The sequence below is a fragment of the Meles meles genome, chromosome 13, assembly GCF_922984935.1.
Source record: "Meles meles chromosome 13, mMelMel3.1 paternal haplotype, whole genome shotgun sequence".
Taxonomy (NCBI): Eukaryota; Metazoa; Chordata; class Mammalia; order Carnivora; family Mustelidae; genus Meles; species Meles meles.
The window spans coordinates 21,764,544-21,776,945 of record NC_060078.1 but is presented as its reverse complement, the minus strand read 5'-3'; the positions used below and the strand labels follow the sequence as shown (position 1 = coordinate 21,776,945).

The following is a 12,402-nucleotide window of genomic DNA, read 5'->3' as shown; positions in this document are numbered from 1 at the left end:
TCTTGCCCAGAAGGGTGTGAAATGGAACATAAAGTGTGGAAAGGAAATGTCAGAACATGTAAGTACGTTTCGTTTTTACCGACTTAAGTAAAGGGAAACAATAATATTTCACTAATGTTTGTGCTTTGAATTGCTAATATAGGTATTTAGTTTATTTATTTATTTATTTTTAAGAAGATTTTATTTATTTATTTGACTTGTGTAGGCAGAGAGAGAGGGAAGCAGGCTCCCGCAGAGCAGAGAGCCCGATGTGGGGCTCAATCTCAGGACCCTGGGATCATGACCTGAGTCGAAGGCAGAGGCTTTAACCCACTGAGCCACCCAGGCGCCCCATAGGTATTTAGTTTAAAAATTATACTGCAGGCGGATGCTTAAGAGTCTTCACTGATAGGAGTCTGACCAAAAATGACGGGAGACTAAGGGATGCTTTAAGACACTGGTTTCCAAACTTTATATTCTTGGGACCCTTTACACTCTTTTTGTAGGACCCAGTGGAGCTTTTGAATATACGGATTATACTTGTAGATATTTATTCTGTTAAAATTAACTGTATTAAAAGCTGTGGAATTTGAAAATATTTGGTTAGTTATTCATTTAAAGATAATAACAAATCCAGTACATGATAACATAAATAATGTACTTATTATGAAAAAAATCCCTATTTTCTCAAAAGAAAAACAGAATTTAGTGAAAAGAGCTGCATTATTTTATAGTTTTGCAAATCTCTTTTTAATGTTTGGCTTCTTAGAAGACTTCTGAATTCTCACATCGGCTCCATACACAATCTGTTGCAATCTGTTTTTTTTTATTGAAGTGTATGAAGTAAATCTTGTCACATACAAAGATGTAGGTGGAAAGGGAGGATTTTTTAATAGCCTTTTCAGGTAATTATAGATATTCGACTTTGGTACTATATCAAAACTTGGTGCGTGATGGTTTTCAACGTTAATTGTAATGTGGAACCTGGTACCACATCAGCATACTTTTTATACTCTGTTATATTAAGCCCAATTATTTATTCTGCATTTTTCTTTTTCTTTTTTTCATTCCTTCAGTGATTCATCACTTACATGCAACACCCAGTGCTCATCACAAGTGCCGTCCTTAAATCACCCATTAACCCATCCTCCACCCACATCCTTCTATCAACCCTCAGTTTTTTCTCTAGAGTTAAGAGTCTCTTATGGCTTGTTTTCCTCTCTCCATTTTTCTTTTCCCCCTTCCCATATGTTCATCTGTTTACTTTCTTGAATTCCACATATGAGAGAGATCATATGGTATTTGTCTTTCTCTGACTGACTTATTTCACTTAGCAGAATACTCTGTAGCTCCATCTACATCATTGCAAATGACATGTTCTGCATCTTTTTAAACAATTTTTATTAGATTTTATTTATTTATTTGACAGACAGAGATCACAAGTAGGCAGAGAGGCAGGCAGAGAGAGAGGGGGAAGCAGGCTCCCCACCAAGCAGTGAGCCCCATGTGGGGCTCGATCTCAGAACTCTGGGATCATGACCTGAGCCGAAGGCAGAGGCTTTATTTATTTATTTATTTTTAATATGTTATTTATTTGACAGAGAGAAATCACAAGCAGGCAGAGAGGCAGGCAGAGAGAGAGGAGGAAGCAGGCTCCCCGCGGAGCAGAGAGCCCGACGCGGGGCTCGATCCCAGGACCCTGAGATCATGACCTGAGCCGAAGGCAGCGGCTTAATCCACTGAGCCACCCAGGCACCCCATGTTCTGTACTTTTAACGGATCTTTATTCAAGCTTCATTTTATCATAACGTGAATTGGTTATTTGAAAAATATTGGTTCACTGAGTTAATGTTTGTAAATGTTTGTAAATGTTGATAAATTTCATTATACAACATCAAGAATAACTTTTGTTACTATCACCAACAGACTCATCAGAAAACTTTATATATTGGGAAGCTGTGTAAACTCATGGTCACGTATACAAGTTTTCTAAAATTCTATTTCTTTTTTCTGGAATGTTTGGATTTTATCATTGGTAACAGTTACTGCCAGTTGTCTCCCTTCTTTGTTTGTTTTCAAAAAGATGTCTGCCAAATAGCCAAGTCTGAATAACCATAGTTTTGTCTGTTAGACATTCTTTCAAATACAAATGGTTACACAGGAGAAGAGGGGCTATTTGAGCTGACTACTAAAACAATTGCATAAGGACTTTCCCTTGTAACAGTTGTCATCCAAATGAAGCATTTTTAAAAATTTTTGTCTGTTTTTATTGTGAGTATGTGGTTATGTAGCATAACCTGATACCAAATTTTGTATCAATACCTTGATTTGTGCTCAGGCCCTTGTGGTTGTACTCACCCTCTCTTTTTCTCCCTCAGCTTAAATGTAAACACAGTGAAAAAAAAAGCAGAGATCATGTTAGTATTACAGTAGTCGCCCCTTATCCATGGGAGATACAGTCCAAGACCACCAAGGAATGTCTGAAAACATGCATAGTAATGAACCCTATGTTTTCTCCTATATGTACATGCACAATGGTAAAGTTTAATTATAAATTAGGCACAGTAAGAGATTGACAATAACTAATAATAAAGTAAAACAATTATAAAAATATACTGTAATGAAAGTTATGTGAAGTGGTCTCTCCCTCAAAACACCTTACTGAACTGTACTCACCCTTCTTGTGATGATGTGAGATGATAAAATGCCTGTGTGATGAGAGGAAGTGAGGTGAATGAGATAGACACCACGACGTAGTGTTAGGCTCACACTCACCTTCGGACGGTATGGGAGGAAGATCACATGCTCCTGGACTGCGATTGACCGTAGGTAACCGAAACTATGGAAAGCAAAACTGCCAATAAGTGCAAGACTAGTTATGACTATGATGAAAATAGTTTTGACTTTATGGACTGTGGGAAAGATCTTAGAGATTCTAGGGACCCTTCTTTAATAATTTCCAGTTTAAGGTCAGCCTGATTCAGGTGTAAGAAAGCATCGTGGTACCTTTTTTTTTTTATATAGATTTTATTTATTTATTTGACAGACAGAGATCACAAGTAGGCAGAGAGGCAGGCAGAGAGAGAGAGGAGGAAGCAGGCTCCCTGCTGAGCTGAGAGCCCAATGTGGGGCTCGATCCCAAGACTCTGGGATCATGACCTGAGCCGAAGGCAGAGGCCTTAACCCACTGAGCCACTCAAGTGCCCCATCATGCTACCTTTTTGAAAAGTTTAAGGAGAAAGCATTTCAAATTTCTGCGACATTAAAAAAAAAAGTGAAATAAACTTAACTGAAACCCATGGCTGTGACATAATTTTTTTTTTAAAAGATTTTATTTATTTATTTGACAGAGAGAGATCACAAGTAGGCAGAGAGGCAGGCAGAGAGGCAGGCAGAGAGAGAGGAGGAAGCAGGCTCCCCACGGAGCAGAGAGCCTGATGCGGGGCTCGATCCCAGGACCCTGAGATCATGACCTGAGCCAAAGGCAGCGGCTTAATCCACTGAGCCACCCAGGCGCCCCCTGTGACATAATTTTTAAAAACGGCTTTTTTTGGTATCAGGCTAAAAGTTTAAAAGTTGCCGCTTCAACTTTTCTGACATTGACATTTAGCAATCAGAAATGTCTTTTTTTCCCCTTGTCTCTAATGCCTAACATTTGACAGAGCCCTGACAAGCAAATCACAGAAAAGTAAATTCATTCGCCCTCCTTAGGCTTTCTGACGTATAGTCTCAGTTAAGGGTGACATTTTTTGATTTTGAAATTGGTTGTTTGGAAGTTTTATTTCATATCACAAAGTGTCCCATATACACGTAGTAACTGTATAAATCAATCTGATTCATGTTTTAGTTGATATTTTTTCTCTTAAATCCATATAAAAAGGGCACTTTGTTATAAAAAGGTTACTTAAAGTGTAATTGTTTTAGTTTATCTCATTTCTTTAAGAAGACTTTTTATGGAATCCCAGATGATCCTCAAGGTCTTAGGTTGTTTAAAGTCTTAATTTCCTAAAACATACAGTATATTTGTGAAGCCCATGTATTCTTTCTAATCGTAGTTTAGGTACTAATTAAAAGTACTGAAAATGATCTAACTCACTAAATGAGCAATGGTTAAAATCCAGTTTTTAAACTATGGCTTCTGTGTTTTTATAGAATGATCCCCAAGAGCAGATAATGTTGCAGAAGAAAGGCAGAAAGTCGTAAGTTAGAAGCCAGAGGAAAATTTTATGAAAGACAAACTGGGTTTATCAGGTGCTAAATAGGGAAGAAAAGATTAAGTTAATAAACAAAAGCCTTGGAGAAGATCTGGAGATAAGTATTGTCCTTTGATCTCAAGAAAGGGAAATTTGGTAAGGTATTTTTTTTTTTAATTATAAAAGAATTTCAAATCTACAGAAAAGTAGAGAATCATATAGCAAACAACTGTATGTGCCACTTAAATTTGACAGTTGTTAATATTTTATTTTATTTGCTTCCTTTTTTTTTTCCCAAAGATACCTTAAACTAAAGACATTTTACTCCTAAATAAGGTAGTTTGCATCTCTGAAAGGAAAAAACTCACAAACACATATTTTACTGTGCTGGGATGATCTGAGAACACCAGAGGACCTGTGGGGGGCCTTTGTTTTGTAGACTGGGGTGTGCAAACTATAAGCCCTCCTAAAATGGCTTGGAGTGGTGAAGGGAAATTTCTCAAATTGTTTTGAGGAGGAAGGGACGCTGAGCTCAGGGCGAGGACTTGGAAGAGAGACAGAAGGGGCGTGTTGGATAAAATTTTACTATTTGGTAACGTAACCATTTTCTCTATCTGCCCATAATGTCTTGATTTAAATCTGCATTATTCATTCATGCTTTAGCAATTGGACTTTTTTTTTTTTTTTTTAAATTTGAGCCCAACCTTACGATGGGTGTGGAGTGAGAACGGAGCCTACCCAAATATGTTCATTGGAGCTGTACAACTGATGTGTAAAAGATCCAGGAGTCCATGCTCTGAAGTGTTTTAGCCAGTCACAAACAGAACGACCTACAGGACATACTTAATTACTCTTTTTTGGTTTTTGTTTTTCACTGAAGAACTGTAGTCCATCTTAATTTATGCAATGTCTTCTTACGCTTAGGACTCGGATGTGGATTATTATACACGGCAACAGTGACCATTACATGCCAGTATTTTGACAGCCATCGAGGCCTTGCCCTTGGCCTGATTTCAACAGGTACGTTCTCAAAATAAGTAGCATTATCACCATCCATCCTTCTAATCAAAGTCAAAAGTTACCAAACACAGATATTTAACCAGCCCCTCCCCATCTCCCACTTAGGGAGCACCATTTTTTTACTCTAGTCCAAGAAGGAAATGTTATTTTCTACTGTAAATAAGGGTACAGCTTCCAGAAAATCCTAGGATACATATACAAAAAATCTGGGGAATTTGATGATCAATATAATGAAGGAAAGAAAAGCTGATGGGCGCAGTCAACTGAGAGACAAGTTGGTGAGAGCTTTACTGAGAGAAGCAGAGGGCACTTAGGTGAGGCCCCTTCTGTCTGAGAGGGGTAGGAGAAATGCCAGGAAAGTGGTGACCCCCGGGCTCTGTCAGGAAGCCTGATGTTGCCATCTCACCATCTCCACTTACTGCAGAGTGTACAGTTTTTCAAAAAGTGAATGCATCTCCCTGGCCATGTGCATATCCTCAGGACAGGCTGTTGACTCTTGTTCTTTAATAATCAAGAGATGATCACTGTGGGGGGAGAGGGGGTATGTAAATATAACAGCCTTCCGGAGTTCCTCTAATGCTTTAAAGTCGTGTTGTACTTTTCAGATGGACTTTTTCCTATGCTGTTTAGGGAACTTACCAAATTTTCTGTGGCCAAAAACTTTATGAGTCTACTTAGGAGACAGAGCTGCCAAGTTTGGTAAAAGTTGTACATTTACTTATGGTACTTATTCATTAATGAGCACGTAGTCCTGGGAGGTCAGATTTCCAGAGAAACTGAGTAAGTTCAATGATCTTTCTGGCACCAGAACCCAAACGAATGTTTTATTCCTGAGGCAACCCAGTGGCAACAAAGTGATTCCAGACTGAATTAAATGGAGCAGGATATTTACTGAAGGTGGTTAAAGGAGGCATTGCCAGGTGAGAACTGTGAATCATGGTCTAAGAGGAGACAGGGCCAGAGTCTGAGGACACAGTTAAGGTTAAGGCAGGACTGGGAGAAGAAAGAGCAAACAGAAGACGGAGAACCCAAAGCAGTTGGAATGCAGTTCAAAGAACCTTACAGGCTCTCGCACAGGGATGGGAGGGAGTTCGAGGGCAGGCATGAGCCTGAAGGACAATAGGGCTTACCCGCTGTCTATTTTTGTAGGGACATTAGAATGTAGCCATGAGCACAGACCCCGGACCCAGAGCACCCGGTGTTGAATCCTGCCTGTGTCAGTCACTTGCTGTCTGGTGACAGACAAGTTATTTAACCATTCTGTCCAGTTAACTGTTGAGTTAAGCTCAGTTTTCTGAACTGTAAAATGGGGATAATAGTACTCATCACATCAGGTTATTGGGAATATTAAAGGAGCATCTGTGTAAGGTACACAGCAAGGGCTCTAACGCCCTATGACCTAGGTTTCCCCTAATGTCCAGATTTATGTGTGCCGACCATGGCAGAAATTGTATTCTGTATGCTCTCACTCAGTCTAGAAAGGAGGGCCTAAGGGCCTGGGCCATGGAACACTGAAGTAAAAGTGGATCAACTCTGGACACCTAAGATTTGGCAGAATTAAGGAGTTTTTAGTTTCAACTCACAGGGAGCTCAGTGAGGCAACATTAGGGAGAAATCATGGATCTACTTAGTGTGATAACAAGTGATAAGAAGTCACATGGACTAGGTAGCTTATCTACAACAGAAATGTCTTTCTCTATTCTGGAGGCTGGGAATCTGACATCAGGATACCAGCATGGTGGGGTTCTAGTGACCTCTTCTAGGCTGCAGAGTGCCATTTTCTTGCTGTTTCCCCACATGGTGGAAGGGGAGGTGGTCTCTCAGGGGTCTCTTTGCCGTGGTGCTAATCCCGTTCATGAGTGCTCCAGGGGCTCGTGACCTCATCACCTCCCAAAGGCCCCACTTCCTAATACCATCATGTTGGCGGTTAGGATTTCAACATATGAACTGGGGTGGGGACAAGGACGTTCAACCTACAGCATCCCCATTCAGTGAAAGAGGACAAGCAAAGCAGAAATCACAGCAGAATTTTTTAAACATTGAAAAGAAACCAAAAATAAAAGCATGTGAAATATTGTGACCTCACCAACAAAAAGGAACGTGGTGTGCATGAAACAAAGATTTGAGGGAAGCGATCTTGTCCCGTGGTGCACAGGGGTTGGTAACGAATGTCCACAGTCCAGATCTGTGTCTTCTGCCTGTTTTTGGAGAGCTCATGGGCGAAGACTGATTTTTACATTTTTTATGGTTAATAAAAAAATCAGAATAAAGATATTTCAGGGCATTTGAAAATTATGTGCTATTAAAATTTCAATGTCCGTAGATAAAGGTTTATTGGAATACAACCATGCTCTTCCCTTTACCACTCTTATTTGGCCGGTATTAATAATGGTTGTTCTGAGAGTCTCCAATTGTAAGAGATTAAGACTGAACAGCTCCCATTTCCTTTTTAGGTTCAAGTGTCGGACTTTTTATATATGCTGCTCTGCAGAGGTTGCTGATTGAGTTCTATGGGCTGGATGGATGCCTGCTGATTGTGGGTGCCTTAGCTTTAAATATATTAGCCTGCGGCAGCCTGATGAGACCCCTCCATTCCTCTGATTGCCCTTTGCCTGAAAAAACAGCTCTGGAAAGTGTACCAGATCAATACTCCATTTACAGCGAGAAAGAAAAGGACCTGGAAGAAAACACAAACATTCCTGGAAGGAGTTACGGTGCTGAGGAAACTTGCAAGAGCGCCTTAGCCAGTGGTGGCCAAAAGCAGGAGAACCTACTTCATAAAAACCCAACAACAGTGGCGCATACAAAAGAGGCCGAGACGTACAAAAAGAAAGTTGCAGAACAGACATATTTTTGCAAACAGCTTGCCAAGAGGAAGTGGCAATTATATAAAAACTACTGTGGAGAAACTGTGGCTCTTTTTAAAAACAAAGTATTTTCAGCACTCTTCATTGCTATCTTTCTTTTTGACATTGGAGGATTTCCACCTTCATTGCTTATGGAAGATGTGGCAAGAAGTTCAAATGTGAAAGAAGAAGAGCTCATTATCCCTTTTATTTCCATTATTGGCATTATGACAGCAGTGGGTAAACTCCTTTTGGGGATACTGGCTGACTTCAAGTGGATTAATACCTTATATCTTTACGTAGCTACTTTAATAAGCATGGGCCTGGCCTTGTGTGCAATTCCATTTGCCAAAAGTTATGTCACATTGGCAATACTTTCTGGGATTCTAGGGTTTCTGACTGGTAATTGGTCCATCTTCCCATATGTGACCACGAAGACTGTGGGAATTGAAAAATTAGCCCATGCCTATGGGATATTAATGTTCTTTGCTGGACTAGGAAATAGCCTTGGACCACCAATTGTTGGTAAGATATTTCTTAAAGTCAGCCTGTTTCATTGCTCTTCTTTGTAACGTCCCTGGATATAGAAATCCAGATTGTAAGAGTAGCACAGATTAGCACAAAATAAACCTGCATAGTTGTCTCATGGTAATGATTTATTCACAATCACTTTGATAAAGTTGAAAAGGCCAGCATACTTGCTCAGGGATTTGTGTTCCTTTTTTTTTATTTGGGAGAAACTCAAAATACCTGTTTACCCTTGTCCAAAGTTTTCGGGAGGTTCTTCTCTGCTAACTCCTAATAGTCCGTTAGAGAGTACATGGGGTAATATGTAACCTGGTCCTTACCGTAGCTAAGACTGTAGCTAAGGGGGCGCCTGGGTGGCTCAGTGGATTAAGCCGCTGCCTTCGGCTCGGGTCATGATCTCAGGGTCCTGGGATCGAGCCCCGCATCGGGCTCTCTGCTCTGCAGGGAGCCTGCTTCCTCCTCTCTCTCTGCCTGCCTCTCTGCCTACTTGTGATCTCTGTCTGTCAAATAAATAAATAAATAAAATCTTTAAAAAAAAAAAAGACTGTAGCTAAGACTGATGAAATTAGTGGAGGAAGAGTCTTCCTCTTCATACGCTTTCTGTCCAATTCACTTTTTTCTTACTTTCTTTTCAGGTTGGTTTTATGACTGGACCCAGACCTATGACACTGCATTTTATTTCAGTGGCTTCTGCGTCCTGCTGGGAGGCTGCGTCCTGCTGTTGGCCGCCCTGCCCTCCTGGGACACGTGCAACAAGCTGCTGCCCAAGCCGGCTCCAGCAACCTTTCTGTACAAAGTTACCTCTAATGTTTAGAGGAATGCTGGAAGGCACTACAGACTTTCCTCACAGCAAGATTTCACTGTGGTTGACTCCGAATGAAAAAAAATTTTTTTTTTTTTTAACAAATCCCGTTCTCTATGTACTGTATATGTAGCTTCTATCTCTTGTATATATTTTCCCTTTTTTTCTTTTTGCAAGAAGTGGGACTATTCTGTTTCACTATGACTCATGGGTTCTTGATGTTGTAAAAATTTTGGCCCGCCTTAGAAGGCTTTCTCTGCGTAAAGAAATGTAATTTCTCTGTAGGCTCCATTAGTTGCCCTGCGAGGAATCCAGAGGGGGCTCTTCTGTTTTAAACCTGATGCAGGCAGCGTGATGAGATCTATGCGAAGGCCACTAGGGACTAAATCACTCTCCTCTCTATGTTAGACCAGCTAGGACATGAAAACAGTTACTTAAATGGCATTAAGAATTGTGGTGGAGCAAGCCGATCTTTTTTTTTTTTTTCAAAGATATTTTAGATTATAGTCACTAGTTTTCACTGTTTGATTTTATTTACCTCGAGGCGGCATCCCCTGTTTGGACCCACTGCGCTTAAACCGTTTCGATTCCTAAGGTGTTTCCTGAGAGGCAGGCAGTCTCCAAACAGGGACCCTCTCCATAGCCTTGAGTCATGGTTGGCTGCCAGAACCACACTCACTCTTCTCTGTCAGCATCCACGCGACGGATGTTTCCCAGGAAGTGTCTCCCAGGAAGTGCTCATTTTACCTGTTTCCAAATTGGAAATGCGTAAACCATTCCGTTCTGGCAAAGGGGCAATATCCATTTGCCTTTGCTTCAGGCACAGTGGGAATGAACTGCAAATCCTTGCATAACTTCTCAATGAAGTATTTATTTGCCACTATCAGATTTTACCACTATCAAATTTTAACTCAAGGCCAGAACTAAAATGTGTGTGTGTGTGTGTGTGTGTGTGTGTGTGTGTGTGTGTATACTCCAAGTCTGTGTGGGACATGGGAAGAGAAAAAGGCAGTGAGAAATTGATACCCTGATCCAACATTATTCAATCTTATAAAAACTTTTTGGAAGAAAATCAATGTTTAATAAATGGACATTTTTTCTAAAGAAATATATTTTTTAAACTTGCTATAAGTTGGAATCCTTTAGATGGTTTAAAAAAATATAATTACCTGAGTACTACTCTTAGAGATTTTAATTCTGTAGGTCTAGGCTGGGGGCCAAGCATCAATATTTGTAGTGAACTCTTCAAGGAATTCTTACAACACAACCGGGTCGACAATGGCTGTTATAAGACTGGCAATAGAGAAACAGTCATTCTCTTAAATAAAACACAAAAAAGCAATAAATAAACCATGGAGGTGAGGGATTTTTAGAAATAGCCAACTGTAGTTCTTTAAATAGGATGCACTCTTCCTATTGCGCCAAAATTGTCTTTTCATTTCTTTTGAAATATGTAAGATTTTATACTTCTATGTTGCCTTTCTTGGAAGGCGCCTAAAGCACTTTATAATCATGAAGCCCCACCACACCTCAGTGAGGTAGGTAAATAGTACTTTTCTATGCAGTAAACCTGGAGTGTGGGGGAATTTCATACCTGAGTTAATCCTACTCAATAATGCAATAATGGGGCTCCAAAGTGCCTTTGGACTTCTACTCCATAGACTTCTGGAAAGTTTTCTGTACCTCATTCTTTAGTCACTGTCAAGGTTAGTAAATAAAACAAGTGACATTTTAAAAAGTTGAACTAAATGTTTTAGTGTTGAAAGTTCCTCTTTGCCAATACTGTATTCAGGAAATCCTATAACCTGAAAAAATTTAACTTTCCTGACATCCCCGCATTCATCAATGTTGATAATTGTCCAAATGCATCTTCCCTTTGTCTACTAATGTCATCCAGTGTGTGCATTTTCCATTGTCTAGGGAATGAATTTTATGTTAAAATAAAATATTTTTTGGCTTGTTTTGCATTGGTTTGGTTGCTTTTTCTCTTCTTAGCCATCCTCCTCCGCCAAATTGCAGTGACATTTCACTGAATGTAGAAAAATTAATTACCACATGTTCACTTCAGACCCTAGAATTGGGTGATTGGACCTCAACATTTTCAAATCAATCTGCTAAACTATTTTGACCATTGCCTTCCAGAAAGCTAACATGTCAATACTACAGAATCCTTTTGAGGGAAAGGGGATAGATTTCTCTTCAAGATTCTTAATAATGATTTTGGCAATCATTAATGGATTTCTTAATAAGTTCTAGGCACATTATATTATTTATCTTTCATTATAACCCTGTGAGGTGGGGATTTTATAGTCTTCATTGTATGCTACAAAACATAATTATCATGATATGGACAACATGTATAAGTAGCTTCCAAAAGCAAAATGAAGAGTTTCCACTAAACCCTCTGATTACCAACACAGCTAGGAAATGGGACTTTGATGGGAGGGTTACTATAAAGCCAATCCTTCAGTGAATAGTAAAGTCATGTTTATGTGAAAAATTATTCAAGATTTGCCCATTTCCTAAGAATTAGCATTTTCTATTTTTTTAATTTTTTAAAAAGAATTTATTTATTCATTTGACAGAGAGAGATCACAAGTAGGCAGAGAGGCAGGCAGAGAGAGAGGGGGAAGCAGGCCCCCGCTGAGCAGAGAGCCAGACGAGGGACTGCATCCCAGGACCCTGAGATCATGACCAAGCCGAAGGCAGAGGCCCAAACCACTGAGCCACTCAGGTGCCCCAAATTAGCTTTTTTTTAAAAAAAAGTTCATGCATCTGTTTGTGTTAGGAGCTGAACTCATGACCCTGGGATCTTTGGACTGAGCCTGCCAGGCGCCCCAAGAGTTAACGTTTAAAAACACACTTAATGAAAAAAAGAAGAAGAAAAAAACACAGTGAAATTACATTGATTAGAATATGATCTTTCTTTTGTGACTCAAACGGTATTTTTTAAACTTCCAAGTGCCTGGAGCTGTGCTGGGGTCATTACAGAGCCCCTCCTCCTTTCAGCCTCTGCCTTGCTGTCTCTGAGAAG

The 12,402-nt window shown here is 39.8% G+C and overlaps 1 protein-coding gene across 2 annotated transcripts in view; it reads left to right on the top strand.

The window, feature by feature from the left end:
• SLC16A9 (solute carrier family 16 member 9) overlaps positions 1 to 9,465 on the top strand; it is a 51,685-nt gene extending 42,220 nt beyond the window's left edge. For both annotated transcript variants that reach the window (XM_046027849.1, XM_046027850.1), the window contains exons 4-6: positions 5,097 to 5,192; positions 7,646 to 8,563; positions 9,202 to 9,465. In XM_046027849.1, the coding sequence (XP_045883805.1) occupies positions 5,097 to 5,192; positions 7,646 to 8,563; positions 9,202 to 9,380 (1,193 nt within the window). In that variant the 3' untranslated portion in view covers positions 9,381 to 9,465. The remainder of the gene's footprint in view (positions 1 to 5,096; positions 5,193 to 7,645; positions 8,564 to 9,201) is intronic.
• The last annotated feature ends 2,937 nt before the right edge of the window (positions 9,466 to 12,402 follow it).